At 39.6% G+C, this 27813-nt stretch overlaps 1 protein-coding gene across 2 annotated transcripts in view; it reads left to right on the top strand.

Annotated features, from left to right (window-relative positions):
* The first annotated feature begins 266 nt into the window (after positions 1-266).
* LOC129726125 (protein sister of odd and bowel-like) overlaps positions 267-27813 on the top strand; it is a 107229-nt gene continuing 79682 nt past the window's right edge. The window contains exons 1-2 of one of the 2 annotated variants that reach the window (XM_055682777.1): positions 267-823; positions 959-2894. In XM_055682777.1, coding sequence (XP_055538752.1) covers positions 2354-2894 — 541 coding nt within the window. In that variant the 5' untranslated portion in view covers positions 267-823; positions 959-2353. Of the gene's footprint in view, positions 824-958; positions 2895-27813 lie in introns of those variants that run through there. The other variant, XM_055682778.1, reaches the window with a different exon arrangement.

The raw sequence follows: 27813 nt of genomic DNA, 5'->3' as shown, positions 1-27813 counted from the left end.
CCTGTACGAACCGTCACTACCACTTGTTTGATGTTTTCATGGATGAATTTTCTTCACCCCTTGTGTTCAGTGAAAACTCGTCGCTGTACAAACGTATGCAAGGGAGTGGTAACTGCTCGAATCGATGATGAGTGTCCTTTCGTCCCCGTGTTTAGGGTGCACAATATGTTGGCGCTATTCTTGCACATAGGATAAAAGCGAGATGGGAGTCGAGGTTCATTTACGACAGAATAACATTCGGTTGACGACGGGCAGGTTGTCGCCAGCATTAGCCACTGTGTGTTTTCTTTCCTCTGTGAGCGCTGTGTGCTTCCTGTTCCTCTAAGTTCTCGGTTCCGACCGTTTTTTCCGTTCTTTCTCGCAAGAAGCACTTTTTCACCCACCGACTGTGTGGAAATCGCGTCGTGAACAAACATTTTTCAAATTCTAGTAAGTTTCGGATGTGAAAAGTGGCAAAAAGTGATTTCCAAAAGTGGCGCTTTCTGGGAGCTGAATGCGGGAAAAATCGAGCTACTAGAAAATGGCTCTCGGACGGCGAATGCTTTTATTATCATGGTGGTGGTGGATGTGATGAGCCGAACTGTGAAAACCTGTTCGAGCAACCAACAACTTGTTAGAGGAGATTCAAGTACAACCCGAAAGGATATATTTGGTTGTATTAGTGAGAAAAAGTCCGAAAGCTATTATTTCGATGGTGCTAGTGCGTAGTGAAAAATGCTATGAAAATTCGAGTTTACCAGCATGGCCGCCGGGCCCGGTTCAGTGCTTTTTTAATTCCAAGCTGAAAATTGTTGAAAAGTGTCCAAATCAACGAACGGGGCCGGTGAGTAGATTAAAGTCTGCTCTAACTTTGTATCGTTGTCAAAATATGTACATTTGAACTCAGTGAACTCCAATAGACGTTGGTATTTTCAGTTTTATTGTTACAGCAGTATCAGAACGAGTTTACTTTTTCCAGTGTTCTTTGAAAGTGTTGTGTAATTTTTACTTGAACTAAACTACCAAAACTGACAAAGCATAGCAAGCAAGAAAATTGTGCTTATACGTAGATAACAAACACCTGCTGAAACCGCACCTGTTGGACCGGACCTGTCCACCCCGGACATCCGTTCGAGGGAATCATGCAGAAAACCACCCGCTCCTTTACCTGTCTCCCAACCCGAAGTGGATGGCACTCTATTTCGGCTACTTGTTGCATCAGGTTGTAATTATTACATACATATATTAGCAAACTCCTGAAACAGAGATCCATTTTAAATGTGATTTGAAACCTAGAACGAACAGTTAAAAATGCAATTAATTATTGGAAAATACAACGAAAGCAATAACTGTCCTGTGAAACAAAAGCAAAGTTAAAATCTAGCAATTTGGAATCTAATTCCCTCTTCCTAATGTACAATTACGATATAGAGCAATGAATATTTTATACAGCAAACTATAAAAAAATAAACCAAATAAGGATAAATCAATACCGCTGCACAACAACTCACGTAAACAGCAATTTCCTCCCACCCGCAAACAGAAACAACGACATAGCGCTAACTGCTGATGTGAAGCAAGTAAGAAACTCGTCCAAAACTACCCCATAACAACAAGTGTTATACGATTGTTTTTTTTTCTAAGCACATAAATATACACACTGACTCACCTATATTGCTGGCCGCTATCATTGACCTCTCACCCCATCCACAATCCAATCGAGACAACCCAGGAAAGAGCAGCACCTACTCGACCAAAAAATCGAGCAAATCTACCCTAAACACCAGAAGCCCGAAACTCTCTCACACACACAATCAAACCAGCGGCAGGCCTGACGACACTGAAAATACAAACATTACACACCAGGAAAAATCAACAACTCAGTCGGACCAAAAGTAAGTGAAACCAGTGGGACGCGAAGCCACCTGCTCTTGTATTCTCTTCGCAGTCCCTTCAAAGATAGATCCGCTCTGATGCACATGTGATCCACCATCGCTAGCCTGTCGCTTGGTGTAGTGGGAGGAAAAACAGTCGTTCAAACGCGAAACTTGCCACAACAGGCAAGCGATCTGAGTCTCTAAGCCCCCACCCAACCAGATCCCAGCTGGGATTCGTGATTCTATCCGGAGAAAGAGAGGGCCATTAAAACATATTTCATAAATCCAACAAGTGTGTTGTTTTTCCGAATCGTTTGCCGCTTTCCTCTTTCCTGGCAGGCGCCAGAAAAGGCAACCAGAGCCCCAGCGGCAAGAAGAACTTTTATTTTTATCGATTTATTAGTCTAGCAGCTTGGTACCAGTGGTGCAAGAGGTGCGAGAGGTTCACGGGTTCCTTCCAGAAATAAATAACATTATTAGTTCGGATCAATCCAAACATGCCCCGTTGCTACATCGTAAAAAAGCAAAGTGGGCTAGGGAACGACAAGGATACCGGCAGAGTAATTCCCTACGGTCGGCTCGCTACTAATGGGTTGCTACCCAGCCAACCAAACGGTAGTGTTAGTAGTGGTGGGGTTGGAAACGGCAGTGGCCATGTTACAATTATCAGCGGGACCAGCAGCAGCAACGGAAGCAGCACAACGGAAGTGGGAAATGTGATTGTGAAGCATAGCAGCGCTGCTGGCAAGGGCGGCAGTCCACTGGTTAGCCCAGGGGGAGTGATCTGCAGTCCCAGCCCGGCTTCGGCCGGAAATGTAATTATACTGAATAGTGTGAGTGTGATCAGTGGTGGTCCCGGGGCGATAGGAAATGTGATTGGAGCTGATGGCACCGGGATCACTGCCGGCGGAGGAAGTGGAATGTCCGGAGCAGGAGGAGGAGTGATACAGCGAATGGAGGAGAACAGTGGACCCACCAGTCCTACGGAGGCATGCGTTGCGCCGGTTTACTACACCAATATAGCAGAACATCAAAACGGTAAGTTTGTCGATAAAGCTCATGAGTGTAGTTAGTTATTTGCAAAATACTTGTTACGATATAACGAGTTATTGTTCTCTTCTAAGCATGTGTATACAACCACAAACAATCACATCGCAAACCTGCGATCAGTTGTGTTAAGTAAAGAAAATTATGTTCGAAAATTTCCTTATTAAAAAATCCACGCACTGAAAGTATAAACTTATTTAGCAGCAATTAAGTGTAAATAACATATGATATAGTAACATTACAATTCTTTGCGAAGCATTATTAGCCTACAACAAAACGGCGCTTGTAGAGAACCATTAAAACGCTGTTCGTAGTCGACTTTAATATCGTTTCTATGAATTGTTGTATTATCCAAGTCTTAAAGTTGACTGTGGAAAACATTAGCAATTCTATTGACGCTAGAGATCAATCTAACGTGTATTCTGTGGCAAGCTGCAATACTACAACTTTGGCTTGTTGTTTTCGTTTGCTTCAAAACCCGCTGTCACTGACTTCTCTCTGTAAGGATTCACCAAGGTTGCGAACCCCACATATCCACACTCAACTTAAAAAAACTTGGACTAAACAAAAAATAAGCAGCCTTGGACTGAACAAAAAATAAGAAGCAGCCATGGCCTAACAGGATCAGTGTCAGAGGAATGCTATCTTTTTCATGATATCGCCGGGATGAGTCGAATTGTCCATCTACCTTTAGTAAAATTGGACCATTCCCGTTGCAACCTGGTCATTGAAGATTCAACTCGACCTCGTTACGTGACTTGCCACAGACCTCGAGAGTTATGTCGTCTGCAAATCCCACAATCACCGCCCCAGGAAAGAGCTTCACTTTCAACACCGTTATACATGGCACTCCACGATTCCGGACCCAGGATGAAAACTTGCGGTACATCTGCGGTCATTGGAACGCATTTGTGACCCTCATGTGTGTTCAGCAGCCCTTGATTTTGGAAGTAACTTTCTAGAATCTTTTACAGTGGCACCATCACTCTAAGACTCCGCATCGCATAGGCTATAGACTTCCAGCAGAGACTATCGAACGCATTTCTCACATCTAGTATGATGATTGCGCAATAGCAAATGCCCCTTTTTTCATGCTCCGCCGTCATGGTGACGGAGGGATCAGCAACCATCGTAGGAGGATTACCCTCCTGGAAGTTTCCCGGTCTTCGACAGTAATACCAGTCTCAGTCGCTTCCACTTGTCCGAGAAGAAGCAGTCGTCTATGCATTTTTGCATGACTACCCTGAAAAATCCAGGGTTAGCTTTATGGTCGTCTTTTTGGCTAGCTTCTAACACCACGAGTGACTATTCTTGCCAAGGCTGACTTACCTCTAGCCTTTGCCATTACAATCCTGTAGGTCACCCCACGGGTTTGGCGCACTGGCACAGAGTCTATTAAAATCGGCAGGCACTGCGGACATCAGCTATTGCCTCGGGCTATCAGTATGCCGGTGGCCTTCCAATTCCGGACTGACAGCACCAAGGTATGGCGCCGTCACACGCCTGCGACAGTAGGGTGGAGCCCTTTTTCGAAAATGTTTGCCTGACCCGTTTTCCCAGGCAAAAGACCTCCTTGGGGTTCAATAAGTAACATATAAAAATTGGTTGAATTTCATTAGGGTCTAGGCTCTAGAGGTGGCGCAGAGGGCCTAAAGGTCAAATTTGATACATATAAGTAATATGGTTTTGAGACCCTTCAGGACGTAAATTTTGTTCGTTTTGCGGTAAATCTAACCGTTTTTGAGATATTCGCAATTTGAGAGTACACCCTTGCAATCCCGGGGTATGTGATTAAAAGGAAATGCAAGAGGTGTCTGTATAGGTGAACACGTCATGTCCTCGAATATATTCTGGAGTGGGAGGCTCCAAGGAGAACAACATCATCCTCCCAAATCAAGTCTTTGTATATGGCGATGAGCTTGAGGTGGTCAACGAGTTTGTGTATTTGGGGTCACTGGTGACCGCCGACAATAACACCAGCAAAGAGATCCAGATACGCATCCAGGCTGGAAATCGTGCCCACTTTTCACTCCGGAAAACACTTCGATCAAGTCCAGTGCGACGATTCACGAAGTTTATGCTGTACAAAACTCTGATAAAACCGGTCCTCTCCGGAATCGAGACAACAACGCTTCTTGGAGTTTTCGAACGGAAAGTGCTACGAACTATCTACGGTGGAGTACAGACGGACGACGGAGAATGGCGACGGTACTTGAACCACCAGCTGCAAGCGCCACTTGAAGAAAACCCCATTGCACACCTGGCGAATGTCAATAGGTTGCGGTGAGCCGGTCAGGTCGTAAGGATGCCGGACGACAACCCTTTGAAATCACTTCTCTTCAGCAACCCTGCCGGCACCAGAAATAGAGGGGCGCAGCGTGCACGATGGCTCGACCAGCTCGAAGAGACTTGCGGGTGATGAGACGTTCGGGGTACTGGCGAAATACAGCCCCAAACCGAGCAACATGACGACAACTAGTTGTACTGCTGTTACCGGAGAAATAAAAGCACGCTTGTAATCATTTTTTTGTCAGAGTCTCCTGATATTTACGCAGACTTTCTTGAAATGTGTGCAGATTTTCGCAAACTTTTGCCTGCGTAAGTGATTTTTTTTCGAATCACGGATAGATATTTGTCAGATTTCAAACAGATTTTTTTTGGTTTTTCGAGCAGTTGCAGACATTTTTCAAAAACATCTGGCATCTCTGTTCTTCGCTTTTAACCACGTATTTGGCTGCAAAATTTGCGTCGAATAAACAGAAAGATCAAGTTTCAACAGTGAAATACTAATACCCATGCTTCGATTTTAACCATTCAGGAGACAAGGAGATTGTGGGTTCGGATAAGGTATATTTTTTCAAGCCTAAGTCAGATTCCTCAGTTCTTGTTTATTATCGCTTTTCAAAATTTACATATACTGCAACTTCTTCGAAAAGAAACGACAGTTTCTTATCAAAAATAAATGTCCTCTTTATAAAATCACCCAGATGGTTTCGAGGTACGATGCTAGCCTAACAAGCCAGTCGTCATAGGTTCGAGTCTTGGCTCGGGAGAGACTGTTAGCGTCAGTAGGATCGTAGCGCTAGCCCGTAATTGTCCTATGCACCAAAAAGTAGGCTGCGAAGTCTGTGTATAAATAAACAGAAGGTCAAGTTCCGAATCGGAAAGTAGTACCAGGGCTTTGCTTTTGCTTTATAAAATAAACAGTCTTTAATGCTAGAATGAATGTCCAAAGACATATAAACACAACACACAGCAGTTTTGAAATTATTCGTAGTATACCTGTGGATCAAGTAAATCACCTAAGCACTTTAATCAGAATCCTTGGTGACAAGTGGAGTGTAGATAAACTCTTGAATGTTTTTACATTCAAGTTGCCCCAAAGCACAGGAATCAAAAGTTTTCACCAATTACTGATTTGTGCACACCAGGTGATCGAATTTATTACCTCACTCTCCGAGCACCGATAATAAACCTTGCAGTAAGCTTGAATTCCTGCCCCAAAGAACTCAGTTCATTACTGAGCAAAAAAATTTCCTTTTACCACCCAAATAAATGCACCATTCGGATAGCCTTACCACCGGCATCGATGGCGGCTGAACAAAAAAAAACTTGTTTTTGAATTTCTAATTGGAAAATTATTCTCCTTATATATTATTCATGTCGTAAAGCGAACGCCAACAAGTTTCTGCTTTCGTCTCTATCTTTTGCTTTTCTCTGTTTCGCTCTTTCACACACTCTTGTTCGTCGTCCCAAAGTCCCCATTTTTTCATCCTTACATCCAAAACCCACCAAACCAACCGTAAAGGCAATACCAGGCCTTGATCGGTAGCACCATTACGCAACGGAAAGAAAGACGTCAAAAAACTCGGAAAACGCGCAGCATGTTGCTTTTGGTAGGAAGTATTGCGAAAGCTGTGTCATGATGCACAACGGTTCACGCTAAAAAGAAATGGTATCATACGACGTTTAATACACAAATTATACATAATATATTATTTTTTATATATATTATTTCCGTTGTACTTATTAGCCATTTTATTTTATTATTAGTACTTAACTGTAGTAATTTCTAAATCATATTTTACCGATTTAATGATTTCAACAGTCCACTATGCAACGCACTGAACAACCACTTGAAGTGGGCTATGTTTTATGACCAATGGTTTTTCCCTGCTCGCGTAACAGCAACAACATCTACCAACCTGCTCCTCTTGGAACCAGCGAACAGGTATTTAAATGTCTACCAAAACACCGGAATAAAAAAATAGACAAGCGACAAGCTCTCTAGCCACAGCAGTATACTCTTTATATAGAAACAGTTTAACTTGAGGCGCGAGAATAAACAAGGTGAGAGGGGTAATTCGCGATGAAATTCAAATATATTTTAATTAAAAGTAAAATTCAGCTGGCCTACCAAGCAACATGATCATGCAGATTGGACCCCATGTCTTGTTCTCGTATTCTTTTAATGTGAAAAAAGGGGGGAAAATTGGCTTCGGTGCCAGGCTAGCAAAGTACGTGAGCTCGTTAGAGCTTTCATTTTTGCAGAATTACCGCTGTTAAAGAGGAAGGTAGATAGGGTATGCTCAAGATAATGGGATGAAAAATAACCACCACCACCCCCGTGTGGGACTTAATTTTTCATTGTTCATTTGTTTCTGCTCCTTCGATGGGGTAGTGATTAATATGGAAAATTTATTTTATTTTCATTATCATATTGTGATACTATCACATTGCATCATGTACACAGTTGAGCTAATGTACTCATGCTTAAACTACAAAATCGTCGCTTCAAAAAATATTCGTTCGAGATTCATTCAAAGAAGATATATAACCCCCTTTCCAATGATATGTTAATTTGAATAATTTCATAGGAAAATCAAGAATGAGAACAATTTTTGTTGGCCAGTAAAAACGGTTCATAAAAAAATATTAATTTCATGTTAACGAAGGGTTCATCAATTTAATTACCCAGACGCAGTTTCTTAACTTAATTAACATGAGCTTTCAAACAAACACAGCTTGAATCGTTTTTAATAACTTTATGTAGACAGTGGTCCGGTCTCAACGGTAATTACTCAAAAGCTTAAAAATAAGTGTTTCCGATCAGCACAAACGATACATTGGCGGTTTAGCTTCCGCTTTTAGTCATGATCTGCCATTGCTGTTCTCGATCAACTGCATCATAGGCTGCCTTGAAGTCGACAAAAATGTCATGCGTGGACACGTTTTTGCAAAATCTGTCGGATTGAAAATCTCTGGTACGTGGTTGCGCGGGCTCCCATGAAACCTCCTGGTTAAAAGTGTTAGACGTTGGAATAGAACTTGGAGGAGTATTTTATAAGCAGCGTTGATGAGCGTAAGGCCACAATAGTTGCAGCACTCCAGCTTGTCGTCCTTCTTATAGATGTGGCAGCCGAATCCCTCCATCCACTCTTCCGGCAGTTTACCCTCTTCCCAGAATGTCCCAATGCAGTGCTCTCTCTCTCTGCTACTTTACCATGCTCTCTCTCTCTCTCTCTCTCTCTCTCTCTCTCTCTCTCTCTCTCTCTCTCTCTGTTACTTTACTATTCTCAGGTGGCTTTGTTGTTCTTCAGCCGGTCCCGGTCATCTACTGCTAGCACTCCCAGGTGCCTTCAAGTTCAGCTTCTGTTTCTTGCATCGCATTTCAGATATTCATCGAAGTGCTGCTTCCACCTGTCGATCACCTCGCTATCGTTTGTGATGAGATTACCTTCCACATCCTTGCAAAAGTCGGCTTGCGGCACAAAGCCTCTACTGGATTGGTTAATCTTTTCGCAGAACTTTTGCGTATTATTAGCAGTGAATAGCTCTTCTAGCTCTTTACAGTTCACGGTCAAAATCGTGGTCCTAACCCTCAGGAAATTTACTCAGATCCGGCTTTTCTCTGTCACCGCTGCCTCGCATTACCCATCAGACCAGTCGTTTCTGCCACTTGGCGCCTCTGTTTCCAGTGTCGTCGCGGATTCCATGATGGCCGTGCGGATCATGATCCAACCATTCTCGAAAGAAGCTAAGCCGGACTCCTCTACCGTGGGTAGTGCCGCTTCAAGCTGTTGCGCGTAGACTCCGGCAGCTAGTGGGTTCCGTAGCTATTTGATGTTGAACCGCGGGGATCAGCTCTGTCGTGACTAGTAGACAGTCGACAGTTTTGAGCGCATACAAACCGCCACTAAATAGTGATCCGAGCTATCGTAGACGTCCTCCAGCTGTGCGTAGAAGACTTCCTTTTCGTCATCGGGTTTTCCTTCATGCGGGCAGCTCACGTTGAAAACGGAGTAATTGTCGAACCGGCCTTCAATTCTCAATACACACATTCTGTCGCTGATCGCTTACACTTGATCTTTGCAACTTTGCCCAACACAATAAAGCCGGTAAAAAGCAAAGCATTGGTGCTACCTTCCGTACCGGAACTCGACCTTCTGTTTATTATACACAGACTCCGCCACCAACTGTTAAGTGTACAGAACAATTGCGGGGCTAGCGCAACGATCCTACTGACACTAACAGTCTCTCCCGAGTCGAGACTCGAACCTACGACGACTGGCTTGTTAGGCCAGCATCGTGTCTCAAGACCAGCTGAGAGGGCATCTCCACGTTTTCTCCATTCCGGTAGAGTTCCTGAAGCGCTACGATGCCGAAGTGACGAGGTTCTGATCCAGTAGGATCCTGTCGCCACCCTGGATGTTTAGCGATCTACAGTTCCATGTTCCGAGCTTCCAATCGGTGTCCATTATTCGTCGCCTTGGTTATTGCCGCTTGTTCCGATCCGTTTCTCCTTCTTGAATATTCGTAGTAAAGTTTTTTGCTATGTCTCCTCTGGAGTACAGAAGCTGTTTGGGCCGCTCATTCAGGAGAACGACTAAGCTAAGACGCTTATGGTGGTGTCGACTAGTCTTTTAGGAATCGTTAGAGGAGATTGTGTAGAGCACACTACGGTCCGAACTGACTCCTGCTGCTTGTTCAGGGGTACTTATTTATTATATTCCCACCGTTTCGCTATCCACAACCTGCGACCCGTTCGATTCCTTGCAGCTAGACTGTGCGTATTGGAACTCAAATTGAAGATGTGAGAAGCATGTTAAGCTCTGTGAGGATCACTACGAAACTCACATTGAACCCTGTGAGAATCACTACAACACGCGGTCATGTGGTCTTTAGTTACAGAATAAAACTACCTTTGCTCCCTGCTCTTGGAAAGACAGTATCATAGTTCATCGGGGCTCACAAATTCAATGCTGAATTGTGCCCAAGTAACAAAACTGGGTAAAGTGCTTGTTTTGGTTGTAAAAAGCTCCAACAACCATTGATACAACGATTATTTTTACTTGGATGGTACTTTTTCCGATTATAGTCCCAGAAGACCTTTCTCCAACTTATGGTGGGTAATGTATGCAATAATTGGAAAAAAAACATCCGCTTGCATGTATCCAAAGTTTCAATTCCAACCAATATCGAAGCAAAATTATATTTTACTCTTGAAAATTCTGTTCCTCTGCTTAGAAGCAAAGAGTTTTGGTGCTTTGCAATTGAGGATTGAAGTTTTATAAGCAAGGTGATTACCACGACTCCTCCCTTTGGTTCAAGAATCGCATCGTGAGGATAGGATGTTTCTAGCGAGTGTTTGGCCATGTTTCGCAGCACCATGACTAAATTTTGCATCGACTCTGGAAAAAACTAGGTCCATCGTTCCACACCCGCTACAAAATTAAAATAAGGGATTGAATGGACATAATTAACTCCTATTGTGTCATAATATCTAGTCCATGAGGTCAGATTTCTGGAGTACGCATGGAAATTATTAAATTTCGTTAAAAAATAGCAGAAAAATTTACAGCTCGTTTTACTATTATTTTTAATAGTTTATAATAAGTTTATCGAGAGGGTTTCTCAGAGCTAGAATAGCATTCAGCCATTACTTTTGAATCTGAAATATCCTTTTGAAACGATGTCTAGGCAGTTGTTATTGCAACGAGTGCAAACGCTCTAGTATCGTAGCCGTAGGTAGCCCGCAAATTATTTTTACGCAACGTATGAAAGAATTTAGTACCTACTGGTAGATTCAGAGGTCGTTAGTAAATTTGGTTAGGATTCCATTGCTAAAGAATTTGGTGTTGCTCATCTCATTTACTTTCTTCATTTTATTATCGACCCGTTCGAGAGACGATCAAACATTATCCTCCCCCTTTTCCCATGCTACGCAAGTCCTTATAAACACCAGCTGAGTCACAAAACAGAGAATTGTTCCTTTCCAGCATGCACAGAATGTAAAGTTCAAAGGGCTGAGACATTGGAGGCATGATATGACTCTAAGATCGAGAAGTTCAAAACAAAATTGATTAACATCTTCCTCTCATTTTAGTTTGTAACATTTAAATGACACATTAAATCGTAATAAAATTCAATAGTTATAATCAACCAATCATTTATTTTATATGAGGCCAAATTTGTTGAAATCAAACAAGCGGTTACAACAGACACACTCAGACTTTAGTTCATTGTTTTAGAAATGAGTCGATTGGTACGTTTGACTCTGCTCTACGTTGCTTATATTTGATCAACTTTTGAATACTTTATAACGAGCATTGCTAATTTCTCATTTACCTTTAATTTCGATCACATTAGATTAGAGTTACATGCATGACTGCATTCTTCTGTGTGCAAATGAAAAACTCTGAAGAAAAGTAGTTCCATCCGAAAGACCAAATCACGCATTTCCGCTTCCGCACTCATCTGCGGATACAAGTCGTTGCATAGTAAGTTCTATTATCTCACACCAATGCGTTGAGAACCTTCATCAACTTTATCAACAGCCTAATTGCGGCCATTCAGGTGTAATTAACAAAGATTCGCTTTCGTTTCCGCCATGTCCACGGTTTGTAACCACCCAAAGGCGGAATTTTCCTTTTTTTTCCTTTTCCGCCCTCTATTCACATGCGCGGGGCTCTTTGATATGCTTTATTGGAGCAAAGTTTTATTGCCCCTGCGGGCGTTTTGTATATTCCTGGAAAAGAGACTGAGAAAGTACGCCAATAACAATCAGTTTTTTTGTCTGCTATACACTGAACCGTTTTCCTAGGCAAAAAAGAAACATCCCTTCATCCATACACAACGTTCACGGTTGTACAACAATATGGCCTTCGGTCAAATCGTTTCCACTTAGATAATGAAGATTCCCGGAAAATTTTAAAAGCTGCCTACACCTTCGACAAAAATCTCACCTGGCGAATTTTGCGGTGTAAAGGAGTACGAAGATAATCGCACGGAGATTATGAGAGTTTAATTTTTAAAGTTTAGTTCCGCAACTTTACCCAATTTCCGTTATTACTATTATTATAAATACCAATATATTCAAGCAATCATGTAAATTGTGTACGCAGTTTACAGAATGTACCTAAAAATATGAAGCTCAGAATACCCACGCATCATTACTTACTGTTCGTCTCCTTTAATAGGGCAAAACATGATTTATGTTTCCAAAATTAAAATACAAGGCCGTGATTAGCGCGTTAACATGCCTTGCAGGAACTTGAAGTCAAGTTTTAATGTTGTTTTATAACTGTATGTCACCATGACCACCACCCTCAACCCCACCTTCATCTGCTAATACATTTCGATGGCTCAGTCAAAGCATGGACGACAAACCAACAATAGGCTGGACGTCCCACAATGGTGGCGTGTTGCGTGTGTCATGGAGCTTTCCGCTTCTTCCTCTCTTTAATGCTGCAACTACCTGACGCGCAGAAAGGTTGATAAAACCGTCATGTTCAGTTCTAAATTTGGTTAATTGAATGTGACACGTTCCCCTTAATTGATGGCTGCACTGACCGCAATTTGCCTTCTTGATTGACGTAGGCTAAGCGTTGATTTTGAACTGTTTGAATAGTGTTAGCAGCCGAACTTTTAAGCTATCGCCAACTAAGTTATATAAATAATTCAAATTCTGTTTTGTAACAACTGACCTTTATCAGTCTCATGTAATTGTAAACTGGTAGCCTGATTATTCTATCATACCTTACAGAATGTCAACAAGTGACGCCGAAATGACGAAGACGCTAATAAGTCTATGATAAATGTTCAAATTTTCTAGTTACAACACCGGTAATAAGTATTTTACGTCTACAGCTATTGCGTATGTTGAAAGCTACGTACACTATTTTCTTCACTAACTAGTTAAGCCTCTGCTTCTTGTGCCTTTCTTGAAACTTCGATTTTATCGTATAACGAGTTGACGCGCACGATATGCGGGCACAAAGCAAATGCTTCAGTTCAGTATCCACCGAAAGCTCTGCACATTGCATTAAATCATTTTAACGAACGCTAATTACAAACTCATTATTGTAGATTATCGTTTGGTGTTCACTTTCTTTTTAATGCGACGTTTATTGATTGAGAAAAAGTGAACCGAATATTTCAGGTGGGATATTTTAGGCTTTTTATAGACCATTGATGCATATTCCATGCATATTTATAATTTGCGAAAATCCCAGTTTTGTCAACTCAAGAATTAATTTATCAAGTCGTTTGGCTTCAGCTGTTAGGGTGGCAATGTCTGCATGGAAAAAAATCATCATCGAATTTCAAAAACCGACCATATACATTTTGTTAATTGGCCTTAAAAAACGATCTGCACAAAATTTCAGCTCAATAGTTATTTAGGGGTGCCTCAAAGCGCTCAAACTTGTGTTTTTTTGGCCCCCTCTAAAATTTACCAAGTACATGAAATTGGGAAAAACGAAATTTTTCTTCGATGCCAAATGTCTTAGAAATGCAATCTGGTGTTATCTAATGCTATGCTGCGATAAACTGATCATAGGCAACACTACCATTTATATTTGATGGTCGTTATTGTAAAAATAACGATGCATGAATATATGAAAATTTCACACTACTAGTAGTTGTGAAAATTCTCACAACTCTTATTTTCAAGCATTTATAGTTCTGAAAAGAACTGATTCTATAATCTTCAGCTCGAAATGTGTGCTAAAGAACGTTGATGATCACACCATCACCAGTAGCATTGAATAATTTGTGCCCTCAAAATATCTTGCAGCGTACAATGGTGCCTTTTGCTGCCGTATGCAAAATAAAACCGAACCGATTCCATAATCTTCAGCTCGAAATGTGTGCTACAGAACGCTGATGATCGCACCACCGTTAGTATTGAATATTTTGCTTGGCCGCGCAAAATAAAATTTGCTCTCCGTTGTGCCCTCCAGTAGCTGTACCAGCAAAATATCCTGCAGCGTACGATGGTAACTGTAACTGTTGCTGTCGTATGCAAAATAAAGGTAACATGTTCCGCAGTGCCTGAAAGTTGACTCGTATGCAGCTCTCGTTTCCTAATGTCGCGTACCTCTAACAGCTATACTCCACTGGCTATTGTGTGACAAACCAGACTGAAGCTGAATTTCCTACACGCAGTCTTTTGTATCGAGTTCAGCGTAGATTTTTGCCATGAGGGCGTGGTAACGCAGCTTAGAGAAAGACAAACGGAACAAAACTCTTTGTTGAATCAAAATATGTAGGCAGTGGAATTTATTTCGTCCATGTTATTGTTATCCGTGCTCGGGAAACAAGGGAATAGCAAGGAAAATGTATGGGAAATCTTGACCTTGGAACTTTTCACCTTTTTTCACCATTAGTCAGTAAAGCCACAAGTTAAACATTATATCAAACAATTGTTACACATTTTATCTATCCACCGACAGATAAATGTCTAAGATGCATTATGTCGTTCGCTTGCTATAATCATTTAATAATTCATCAGTGCGTCTTGAACTGTCCTACAGATCAAACGTTTTTTCGGTTGCTTGTGGACTGGTCTTTGACTGCCTATAGCTTCAAAGTTTGTGTTTTGTCAGTGTGTCTTTTAAAGACTACCTGAAAGTTATTTCCCATCAGTTTTTCTCAAGACTACCTACTTTTGAATTTAACATTTGTTTTAACTTTTTTCGTATCACCTGAAATGGCTGGACGGAAAAAGAAACCTCGCATCGCTGCGGGGAGGAAAAGAGAGGCATCTCTTTCTGACACTTCGAGTGTCTGTAGTGACAATCCTTTTGATATTTTGCTTGAGCATGAAGCTGATGAAATGGAAGTTACCAATAATGAAACTATACAAAATATAAAATCTTTAAAAAAGGAGAAAGTTCCACCTATTGTGGTAACTATTTCTTCTGAATTTAATATATTCAAAAAGAAACTTCAACGTTTGTTTCTGACGTTGAAGTTACCTATCAAATTGGCCGTAGAGGTGAATGTCGCTTATTGGCCGACTCAGTAAAGGGTCGTGATCGTCTTGTTCAGTATTTAACTGACAAGATGTACAAATTTTTTACATATGACACCAAGAACGCCAAGCCGTTCAAGGTTGTCTTGAAAGGTCTCACCAACGATCAAACCGTTGATGAGATCAAACTTACTTTAACAGAATTACTTGGCATAGCCCCTACCCAAGTAATTCTAATGAAACAAAAATCACGAGGCGAAAACAGTCAGAGAACTGGAATTTCCCTTGTTAATTATTTAATTCATTTTAACCGCAATGAGGTTAACAACTTAAAATTTTTTGAAAAAGCACATGCTTTGTATAATGTGCGTGTAAAGTGGGAAATTTATAGGAAGTATGGCGGAGGTGAAAAGCATATCACCCAATGCCGTACTTGCCAACGTTATGGCCATGGTTCCAAATTCTGTAACATGGACCAAAAATGTCTTAATTGTGGAGACTCTTCTCACAAAAAGGACACATGTCCTGTGAAAGAGAGTAAAAATATTCGCTGTGCGAATTGTAACGGCAACCATATGTCAAATTTTTATCAATACCCAGTCCGTTTAGCAATTGTTAAGGCAAGGCAAGGTAAACAAAATTCAATTTCTCAATTAAAACCAACTTCAAAACAAAATTCTCCAAGCGTACCAGTGACGCATAGTTTACCTACTCCTTTGCATACCCGTTTAACTTATGCACAGGTTACAGGTAGTTCGAACATTATACCGCCTAGTTCGAAAATGACCGTTAATATGGGTAAGCAAAACACGCTAGAAAATAATTGTACACCTATTACTCCAGCTAATATTGCTGCCGAAAATATTTTTTCTAATGTCAACTGCCTGGGGCCTATTACGGCAGGTAAACTTTCTTTTTTGCAACAGGCAATGTTCGAACTTATGAACGCCATGTTGCAGGCAAAATCAATGTTTGAAGCCATTCAAATAGGCACAAATTTTACTATTAAAATTGTTTCTAATTTAAAATTTAGCAATGATTTTAAATAAAACAATTAAAAATGTTAAATTGGAATGCTCGCTCATTGAAGGCCAATGAGAATGAGCTTTTTAATTTTTCAACAGTAAATAATGTGCATATTGCAATTATTACTGAAACATTTTTGAAACCTAGCATAAAATTAAAATATGATCCCAATTACGTGGTTCATAGATATGATAGGATTCAGGGTTCCGGCGGTGGAGTTGCAATTGTTATTCATCGCCGAATCAAACATCGTGCTCTTCCCCATGTTGAGACGAAAGTTATTGAAACTTTGGGAATTGAAGTTCAAACTGAACTTGGGATTTTATTTATTGCCGCAGCATATTTACCATTTCAATGCACACGCGAGCTCAAAAATTATTTTAAAGGTGATTTACAAAAACTCACCAGAAATCGTTCGAAATTTTTCATAATCGGCGATTTTAACGCTAAACATCGTTCATGGAATAATTCTCAAAGTAATTCCAATGGCAAAATTTTATTCAATGATTGATCTTCAGGATACTATTCTATTTTGTCTCCGAATAGTCCTACATGCTTTTCTTCTGTAAGAAACCCTTCAACAATTGATTTGGTGCCAACAGATCAAAGTCTTGTATGTAGTGATTTGATCACACATGCTGACTTTGATTCTGACCATCTTCCAATAACTTTTTCTTTATCACATGAATCAGTTTTAAACCCTATGAGCTCTGTTTTTAATTATAACAAGGCTAATTGGGAAAGATACAAAACTCATATTGAGAGAAATTTCAATAATGAGCTTGATTTGCAAAACGAAGTGAATATTGATTCCGCTTTGGAAGCATTAAAATGTGCAATTGTTGATGCCAGAAATTATTCTGTTCCAAAGGCTCAAGTGAAATTTGATTCATCAATAATTGACGAAAATCTTCAACTTCTAATTCGTTTGAAAAATGTCCGCAGACGTCAATATCAACGTTCTCGTGACCCTGTTTTTAAAACTATTTATAAAAATTTACAGAAAGAGATTAAACATAGATTTACTCTTCTGAGAAATCAAAATTTTGAGACTAAAGTTGAAAAATTGAAACCATATTCAAAACCATTTTGGAAGCTGTCGAAGATTCTTAAGAAACCTTCAAAGCCTATTCCAGTTTTAAAAGATGGTGAACGTTTTCTTGTATCCAATGAACAAAAGGCTCAAAGACTTGCTCAGCAGTTTGAGAGTGTTCATAACTCAAATTTGAATTTTGTGAGTCCAATTGAAAATGAAGTCACACGTCAATTTGATTTAATTTCTTCCCAGAATTTTTTACCTGCAGAAATAATTGAAACTAACTTGAATGAGATTAAATCAATTATTAAAAATTTCAAAAATACGAAAGCACCTGGTGACGCTAGAATCTTTAATATACTAATCAAACATCTCCCTGAGAGCACAATGGAATTTTTAGTGAAAATTTTCAAATGCTGCTTCAAAATTGCATATTTTCCCAAATTATGGAAAAATGCAAAAATTACTTCCATTTTAAAACCGGATAAGAACCCAGCTGAAGTTTCAAGTTATCGACCAATGAGTTTGCTTTCTTCAATAAGTAAACTGTTTGAGAGAATTATTCTTAACAGAATGATGTCACACATCAACGAAAATTCAATTTTTGCAAATGAACAGTTTGGATTTCGCCATGGGCATTCCACAACTCATCAATTGCTCAGAGTTACTAATATGATACGAGCTAACAAATCTGAAGGTTATTTCACTGGAGCTGCTCTTTTAGACATAGAAAAAGCATTCGACAGTGTTTGGCATAAAGGTTTGATTGCGAAATTGCAAATTTTTAATTTTCCAATTTTCCTAATCAAAATTTTAAAAAATTAACTTACTGATCGAACTCTGCAGGTTGTCTATCAGAATTCAAAATCTGATAGATTTCCTGTCAGAGCAGGTGTACCTCAAAGTTCAGTCTTGGGTCCAGTCCTGTACAACATGTTCACTTCAGATCTTCCTGATTTGCCTCCAGGATGCACAAAGTCATTGTTCTGCGATGACACAAGCATTTCCGTAAAAGGAAAAAGTCTTCGTGTCATATGCAGTCGATTGCAGAAAAGTTTAGATATTTTTTCTTCCTACTTGCAAAAGTGGAAAATCTCTCCCAATGCTTCTAAAACTCAAATGATAATTTTTCCGCATAAGCCTAGGGCTTCTTTCCTCAAGCCAAACAATAATCACGTTGTCAAGATGAATGGGGTTATTTTAAGTTGGTCCGACAAGGTTAAGTACTTGGGACTAATTTATGATAAAAAACTTATTTTCAAAGAGCACATTGAGAGTATACAAGCCAAGTGCATCAAATATACGAGATGTTTATATCCTCTCATTAACAGGAGTTCTAAACTTTGTTTAAAGAACAAACTTTTGATTTACAAACAAATTTTTAGACCAGCAATGCTTTATGCTGTACCGATCTGGTCAAGTTGCTGTTCAACAAGGAAGAAAACGCTCCAAAGGATTCAGAATAAAATTCTGAAAATGATTTTGAAGCGTCCTCCTCGGTTTGGTACACTCGAATTACATAGACTTACTGGTGTTGAACCATTAGGAGCTATGTCAAATAAAATTATTAACAATTTTCGACAAAAATCGTTGCAATCCTCAATTGCTACGATAAGCTCTCTTTATAGCCAATAAGTTAGCAATTAAGTTAGTTGTAAGTTTACTTCCCCTTTTCTGACAAGTAGGTTTAAATCCCTACGAATGATAAGTCCTAATTGCGAAAGCAAACAAATCCTAACAATTAAAATTAAAAATTTCTAACAGTGTTGAGAAGTCACCATTTGTGATTGGACACACATACTCATTATTTACTAATATTTATCATAAATACTTAAGCTACTAACAAAAAAAAAAATTTAATAATTCATTTTCAATTTCACAAAATGTAATCTAGTATAGAAAACAAAGACGTAGTCCTACGTCAATAAATGAACCTCCTCAATGAAAATCAAGTTTGTGATACCTAATGAATATTAAAATTATTCACATCTGGTTTGGAACGAGCTGTGAGTCATTTTAGATGCCAGTTCTAATATATTTCATATCAAGCCTTCGGTTACCCAGAAGACGGCTAATTCCCAGAAGGTCGATTTTTTGTCAAAAATTTATTTTCGAGATTTTCGAGTGTCAAAAAATCACATCTTTGAGCGATTTAAGGCACCCTTAAATCATGTCCGATTGAGCTGAAATTTTGCACAGTGATTTTATTGGGCTAATAAACAAAATGTACCCAGTCGGTTTTTGAAATTTGACATGACCCTTTTCGCTGCCACTCTAACCTATATAGTTTAGTCCCGACGTTTCTCGACGTCATCCCAAAATCCGGGACATCAAGTTTTGGAATTACTTCTCGCGCCGATTGTCTATCGATGATAAAAAAAAACATTTTTGGCATCTAAACAGTTTGTTTGATCGGTAAAAATAAATTTTAAGTAAAGTAAACTATTTTTGATTGGTTTATAACATGTGGTTTTTGCAAAAATGAATTCAGTTTTAAAAAAAGTTTATCTCACGATGTATATTTTTTTCTGGAAGGACAAACTTACTGTCTAAATTTTGCTGAAGATGTTATACCAAACAAACCAAACGTTCTGGCTTTAATTTTTTTTTCTTTTTTCTGGAAAGTTTTAACATTTTTTTTCTCATTTTTCTATTAACGGACACCCACCAATGTTTAGCTAATCTTTTCTAGATGATAATGACTTTTTTTTACTTTTTTCCCAAAAAATAGAGATTTCAGAAAGACAAAATTATTATTTACGACTTTGCCGAAGACGTCATACCAATCAAACAATCCGTTTTGCCTCTAAAAATATTTGTAATCATCAATACCTTATTTGCATAGCATTTTTACATAGCTTCTCAAAAATGAATGGTGAATCAAAAAAAAACCAAAGCGATATCTTTTGCTTATAGAAGGTATGCAAGGTTTCAGCCAAATCAAAACTGGTCGATTAAAACGGTTGCCCGTTTTTCTGTGGAACTGCTCATAAGCAGGTTAGCTATCTGATTTCATCGAAAATGTTGGTTCCCCATTTTTTGATAACATGATAAAACTTTCCAATTCGATTAGTAATATTGAATAAATACGCGTTTTCTATAACCGGTTTTCCAAAATTCAATATCAATTAATATCAGCTTATTGTGGCTTTTCAAAAATATGCATTTTATACATAGCTTGCGTCGCCAAAAAATACTTTATCGAAGCCAGCTGCAAACCTACATTCACACATATATACATACACACACGCATGTACGCCGGCAGACATACAACATCGATATAAACGTACAGAGAGAAAAAATGTCTCACGGGGCGGTGCTGAGTGAACGGGCCAAAACTGTATGAATTTTAGATTATTTCCAGTCTGGTCATGTCGCTATGAAACACTCTATTTATATGCAACCGAAATATGCCACAACGGTTGCAGTGGCTGCCACTGCCAGGCGGGAAGCAGCATGACATGCCACATTCTCGGATCATTGTTGGCACAGCTAGGGTTGATCGGCTTAACTATCTCAGAATCGAAAAATTTAGTAGTTTGTTCTTGAGCGTCCCTGGATAAACCGCAGCATTGCAACACGGGAAACCCGAAGGTATTTGGCCACGTGTCACTGCAATGAACAGCATATGAGCCTTTCGCAAAGCTCGCACAACAAGCGCAGCCACCAGTCAAAAAGTTTCGACAGAAGAGCAGTTCATTCTAACACCGCAGAACGGCTGGCTGAGCAGTTTGTAGCTCTGTTGCTGCCGGCAGATAGATGTGTCTCATATGGAACATCCCCGTTGTGTTCTGTGGTCTACATTGGAAGTCACATCAGCATCGATTTATAAATATAATCCGTGACGATAAAACGAGCCAAATTGGGCCACTTTGCTCTCCGTTGAACCAGTTGATGAGAATGCACAGAACCGAAATGGTCCGAGAAAATCTGCCGTACAATATGACGGGAATATGCTGACCAAATAGCGATTTCGGTTATGTCAAAGGTAAGTGGGAAGCCTTAAGAAAGACTTTTACTAATCTTAAATTGAAAATAATGTTTTCTATGCGAAAAAATGGGGGACTTTTGATACCTAGCATAGCGTTGTAGTCCTTAAACTTAATACAAGTGCACCCTACCGAGATAAAAATGCCATAGTGCAGTTAAGTAATGCATAATACTTATAATACCTACATAAATTTATAATATTACGTGATAGGATATTTATTACTAAATTATTGCATAAGGTGACCAAAAACGATAGATTGAAATATTGTAAATTCACTCAGCCGTTTATCATACTAGTCGACAAAAGCGGTAAAAAACCCATCTTTTTTGTGTTTCAATTGAATATATTTGCAGTTACTTGTTATTCAAGCAGTATATTCGTTTTATGATCTTCGAATCAATCGATTTAAAGACCTATCTGACAAACTACTCAACCTTAAACTTTCCCACCAACACTACTGGAGCATGCTGCTGTAGCAAAATCAATTTGAGGAAAATAAAGAAATTTAAACGGTTGACTATTAGTAAGCGATTTATCTAACCCAACTTCAAGAGTTCGTTTTAAAAACATATTCACATATCCTGTAAATCAGAAAGAAGGGTGAACGAACAGAAGAATTGACAAGTCATTTCACCGTGTTCAGTATATTCGGATAAAAGTTATCGAGTATTTGTATTTATCGTTCCTTTCGTATATCCCATGAAGGCAATAATATTAGAGTTACCAATTCCCATTATAAGCATGCACACATAAATACGCACGGTGTTGGTTGTCTGTCAGTGGTGTTTTGTTTTTGATGCTCGATGAAGCAATTTCTAGAAGTTGTAAAAAAGCGGTTTTTGGTCAATTACCGTCCTTGCACAATATTCAAACGTTTGCAATTGTGATGGATAAGGAAAGATTTCGTTTATAAAACCATATCAAAAGGTAGAAGAAAACACCATTTTTGGAGGACCGCAGAAGATCCGGTCAGCCACGATCTGCAAGGACTCCACGAGTCGTTTAATTATCTTTTAATCTGAATATATCTACTGGATCTGCCTGTAATATTTTGGCAACTGACATTTGGCCACAAGAAAGTAGAGTGAAAATAATACTTTCACGGCACGCTGGTCACGAGTTCCTTTTTGCCTTTCTCCTAGAAAGGTATAGCAATCACTGAAAAACTGAAGGTATTAAAGTGCTCCAGAGGGCCGAATGTCGTAAATCACTCGACTTAGTTCGACGAGCTGAGCATTTTCTTTATGTATGTATGTATGTGTGTATGTGTGTGTGTGCGTGTGTGTGTGTGTATGGGCAACTTTTTTTTCTCACTCACTTTTCTCAGAGATCGCTGGACCGATTTCCGTAAAATTAATTGCAAATGAAAGGTGTAGTTACCACATAGGTTGCTATTGAATTTCATTGTAATCGGATTTTTGGTTTAGAGGTTATGTATCAAAATGTAAAAATCACGAAACATCAATATCTCAGAAACTACACAACCGATTTTAACAAAACTAAGTTAACTAAGTAACAAACAAAAGTTATTAAAGAAATGTTTTCCAGAGGCTGTTTAAACTCTCTCACTTTTCTCAGCGATGGCTGGACCGATTTTCACGAGACTAGTCTTGAATGATAGGCCTAGTTGTCCCATAGGTTGCTATTGAATTTCATTGTAATCGGTTTGTTACTTTGTCCGTTATTTATAAAAATGTCAAATCACGTTATAAAAGCAAAGCATATATCAAAAACTGCTTAAACTCACTTACTTTTCTCAGAAATGGCTAGACCGGTTTTCACGAAATTAGTTGAAAATGAAAGGTCTAGTGGCCTCATAACACCCTATTGAACTTCATTGTAATCGGATTTTAAGTTTAGGCACCATGTATCAAAATATGAAAATCACGAAATTTCATTATCTCAGGAACTACACAACCGATTTGAACAAAATTAATTTCAAATGAACTGGTTACCTAAAAAAAACCTTAACTTTTAAATTTTATGAAGATTGAACGTGTGGTTCAGCACTAATGGAAAGAAACGTGTTCTGAAGACTTTTTAAACTCACTCATGTTTTTCAGAGATGGCTGGACCGATTTTCATAAAATCAGTGTCATATGGAAGTTCTTGTTGCCCCATAAGACCCTATTGATTTGTTTTGACAAACGGATTATTACTATGCCTGTTTTGTTTAAAAATGTGAAATCCAGCTATGAAAAGGAACATATTCCGAAGACTATATAAACTCACTCACCTTTCTCAGTGATGGGTAAACCGATTTCCACAAAATTAGTGTCAAATGAAAGGTCTATCTGCTTCATAACACCCTATTGAATTTTGCTGTAATCGGACTGTAACTTCGTCTGTAATGTATCGAGATGTGAAAATCACGAAACTTCATTATCTTAGAAACTACACAACCGATTTAAACAATATTGATATCAGATGAACAGGCTAGTTAAGGGTTTACTGATGAATTATGATTGAACACGTGGTTTCAAAGTATGGCTGCCCTATACGTTCCCTTTTCATTTGATTATAATCGAACTTAAGCAACCATTATGTATTAAATTGATAGTTAAACAACGAAAGTCTATTATCTCAAATATTACATAACTTCTTTGAACAAAAGTAGTGTCATACAAACGAGTCATCTCTCAAACTTACAAATAACAAACTTCATAACAAAGTTTTGGTTCAAAAGTTTTGAAAAGAAAATAAATTCAAAGACTATTCAAAACTATACTTACTTCGATCAATATACATGGCCTCAACATGATTTTAATGTGGTATCGTACTATTTGAACGTTCCCGTTATCGCTCGTGATTAAATTGTTCGAAATTAGGGGCCATTTCTTTTATTTCGCTATTTCTTTAGCACTAACATTGCGTCAAATTTCATATTATATACTTCAATTACAACATCATTATTTTGGAACCCAAAGAATGAATATACCTTTATTGGATTTAACCCGTAAAGACCTGGGACGGGCCTTGTTTTTTGAAAATGCTCGTTCTCAGCACTGGAACGGCAGATTTGTGAAAACTTGGAATTTTATTCAAGGGGAATAGTTGCTCTATGTTTTGGTAAAGATGACACCCCTCTGGACCCCTCCCCGTTTTCGTGAGACGCGAATATGTCTGTGTTTTTTTTTATCTAATATTTTAAACAGATTGAGCAAATACTGGGAATTTTCATACGTATCCATTGCTCCATGTATCAAATCATGTCAGGTAGATGAAATATGGTATGTAAGAGTGAATTTTGGAGTTCCTTAATTATTTCAGTACAAAATCAAAAAACGACTAATTTTCATAAAAAATCGAACAAGGAAACGTTCTTCAAATTTTAAGCTCTACATTTTTGCGGTAAGGTCTGTCGAATCCATACGCGATGAAACATTTATTTTAGCATTTAGCAAAAATTTAACAAAAACACACACATATTTGCGTCTCACAAAAGCGGGGAGGGGTCCAGAGGGGTGGCATCTTTACCAACTCAATCTTTAGAGCAACTATTCCCCTTGAATAAAATTCCAAGTTTTCCCAAATCGGTCGTTACAGTGCTGAGAACGAGCATTTTCAAAAAAAAGTTCCGTGAATGAGAAAGGCTGAGTCTGACCGCTAGGTGGATTAATTTAGGTTTTCTTATGAGAAACTATTTGTCCTCGAGCAGCCACACAATACACAAAATGGGCGGGATTCATGGGTGATGGTTTAGGGGTAGTTTGCAAGCGAGGAAAGCTCCCACTGGTTTTCATCCACAAAGGCGTCAACGTCAATGCTGTTTACTATAAAACGAAAGTTTTAGAGAAAACTGTTGACTGGAGATGAAACTTGGGACATGGAACCGCAAATTGCTCTGCTTTGCAGGATGCGACAGGATTATCTACGATGAGCTACACCCACGCTACTTCAAAGTCGTAGCGCTGCAGGATCTTTGTTGGACAAGACAAAAGGTATGGAAAAGCGAGCACCGGGCGGCTGCTTTCTACCAGAGTTATGGCGAGCTGGGAACCGGCTCCATAGTACTGGGCAAGATGCGCCAACGCGTGATCGAGTGGCTGCCGATCAACGCAAGGATGTGCATGTTGAGGATAAAGGGCCGGTTTTTCAACTACAGCATCATCAACGTGCACTTCCCACATGAAGGAAGACCCGATGACGAGAAGGAAGCGTTCTACGCGCAGCTGGAGCAGGTCTACGAAAGCTGCCCACGACGGGACGTGAATTCCGTCACTGGGGACATGAATGACAGGAGGCAATATACAGACAAGCAATCGGGCCTGATAGCCGGTACGTCGTGTCCAATGATAACGGCCATCGGTGCGTAAACTTCGCTGCCTCTTGTGGTATGGTAGTCCGAAGTACCTTCTTCCCCCGCAACGATATCCGATCGTTAGGATGTTGGACGACAGCCCGGTAAAGATGTTTCTTGAAACCAATCTGTCAGGGGATGAGACGGAGAGGTGCACAGCGGGCAAGGTGGATCGGTCAGGTGGAGGACGATCTACGGACCCTACGCAGACTGCAGAGCTGGCGAACTGCAGCCATGGACCGAGTGGAATGGAGACGACTCTTACGAACAGCAAAAGCCACACCACGGCTCGGGACTGTTTGGTAAAGTACTCCGAGCCTCCCTGCCTCCGGCCAATATTATCGCCAATTTCAATTCCCTGGAGAGGTTTCGAATGAATGTCCCTCTGGCCAGTTTTATGCCTTGTTCGGCTACGCCGCATATCGCCTGATATCGCCAGATGATATCGGATATCATTTCGAGTGTTCACACTACAGTGAGCTGATATGGTTTGACATTTGCTTTGGCAATTGAAAAGAGAACCCAATCCGCACGAGGGTTACAAATGACATAAGCCTTTCGTCTCATTATTGTCCCCCAAACGTTTTAAAAAGATACGGAAGCAGTTTTTGTAATAGCGTAACTATTACTTTTTATAGATAAACTTGTGTGAATTTTCTCACAAAAGACACTAAAACTACGATCAAAAAACAAATATTTTTTTTATTATTGTCTCTGTGACAATTGAATTACAATTTATTGGTTTTTCTCTTACAGAAAGATTTATTTTGCTTTGGAAGCATTAAGTATTTTTTCATAAGGTAGTCACGGTGTTAATTTGAAGAACAAAAGATATTTCGTCATAGAATAGTCACCAAATCGTTAAGAGGTACGGTTGATTTTTTTTATAAACTCATGGTGACATATCATAGGAATAGTTTTCCCAGTTAGTCACTGTGACTTTCGTGAGAAAATATACATCAAAAGTTTTGTTTAAACGAATTTGTGACTTTTTAAAAACCTTATAAGTTATTAGCATTGTCACAGTGACTTTGGAAATTATCTCTTTTAGTTTAAGTAAATATTACGAAAATTAAACATTTCACTTTGGCCGACAAATGTTATTGCTTGATCACCGTGACTTTTGTAAGGAAATATGTGTCAAATGTTGCCGAGAAGAATATGTGATTCTTTAAAAAAAAATATCTTATTAACATTGTCACATGAATTCAAGTAATTAGCTTTTTTCAATCAAGTAACATAGAAAGTATTAGTTCAATATGGAGGGAAAATGTCCTCAGTCCAACTTTCGATTAGTATAGTCTCACAAGTGTCCCCGTATTGAGAAACTAGAAATAATCATTATCGTAAAGAATTAATCTTTTTAACAAAAGTCACCAAAAACAATTAGTGAAGAATCATTCTGTGCCGAACACGCATCAGTATCGGATGTGTTTAGTGATCGCTCCGATAAAATATAAAACAAAAGACGCGCGAGCAAGTGTTGGCATTGTTTGCCTGGTCGAGAGAAGGTTCAAGGTCGCCCGCCTTTGTGCAACTGTTTCGCATCGTGGCTGTTTGCTGGTGCGTAAGCCGATTTGGCTGCTAAGTGATTTGTGCTACAGCAGTGGACGAGAATCTCAACACAAAGGAGGAAAAAGAAGAAGCCAACAGTTGACAGCGAGTTGTGTCGCTGTGCTGAGTGATCACACACCCGGCTCGCTGCTGGTGGCTGTTTGGAGCTGCTGTATTGGTGCTGCTGGCTGTAACGGCTGCAGCTTCGACCGTTCGGACAACCAACCCTGCTGAAAGGAGAAGTAAAGAGGTACGTGTTCTGTCGGCGCTAGTGCGCTAGATTTAGCGCGATGGATGTAGATCCCTCGCCTCCCGTGCCACCATCCCCGAACCCCTCCGACCCTCCTGCCAACCCTTCCTCTGTTAATTCTCCAGTCCCCCCTCGCCCCAGGCTTTACCCGGACGGATCTCAGGGCAGCTTTACTGTTTTCTTTCGGCCAAAAGCAGGACCGAAATCGAAACCGTTAAACATCCTGCAGATTTCGAAAGACCTGACGGAGGGGTACAAGGCCGTGACCGAAATCTCCAAGGTCAGACCCAACAAGCTCCGTGTCGTGGTCAGCGACCTGGAACAGGCCAACGCTATTGCTCGCTCCGAGCTTTTCACACGCGAGTATCGCGTTTATATACCCGCACGAGACGTGGAGATCGACGGTGTCATAACCGATTCGAGTTTGTCGGTCGAGTGTATCTTGGCAAGCGGTTTTGGCTGCTTCAAAAATGCTTTGTGTCACGACGTAAAAGTAA

This window comes from Wyeomyia smithii, chromosome 2 (genome assembly GCF_029784165.1).
Source record: "Wyeomyia smithii strain HCP4-BCI-WySm-NY-G18 chromosome 2, ASM2978416v1, whole genome shotgun sequence".
NCBI classification, from domain to species: domain Eukaryota; kingdom Metazoa; phylum Arthropoda; class Insecta; order Diptera; family Culicidae; genus Wyeomyia; species Wyeomyia smithii.
This window is presented reverse-complemented; position numbering and strand designations above follow the sequence as displayed.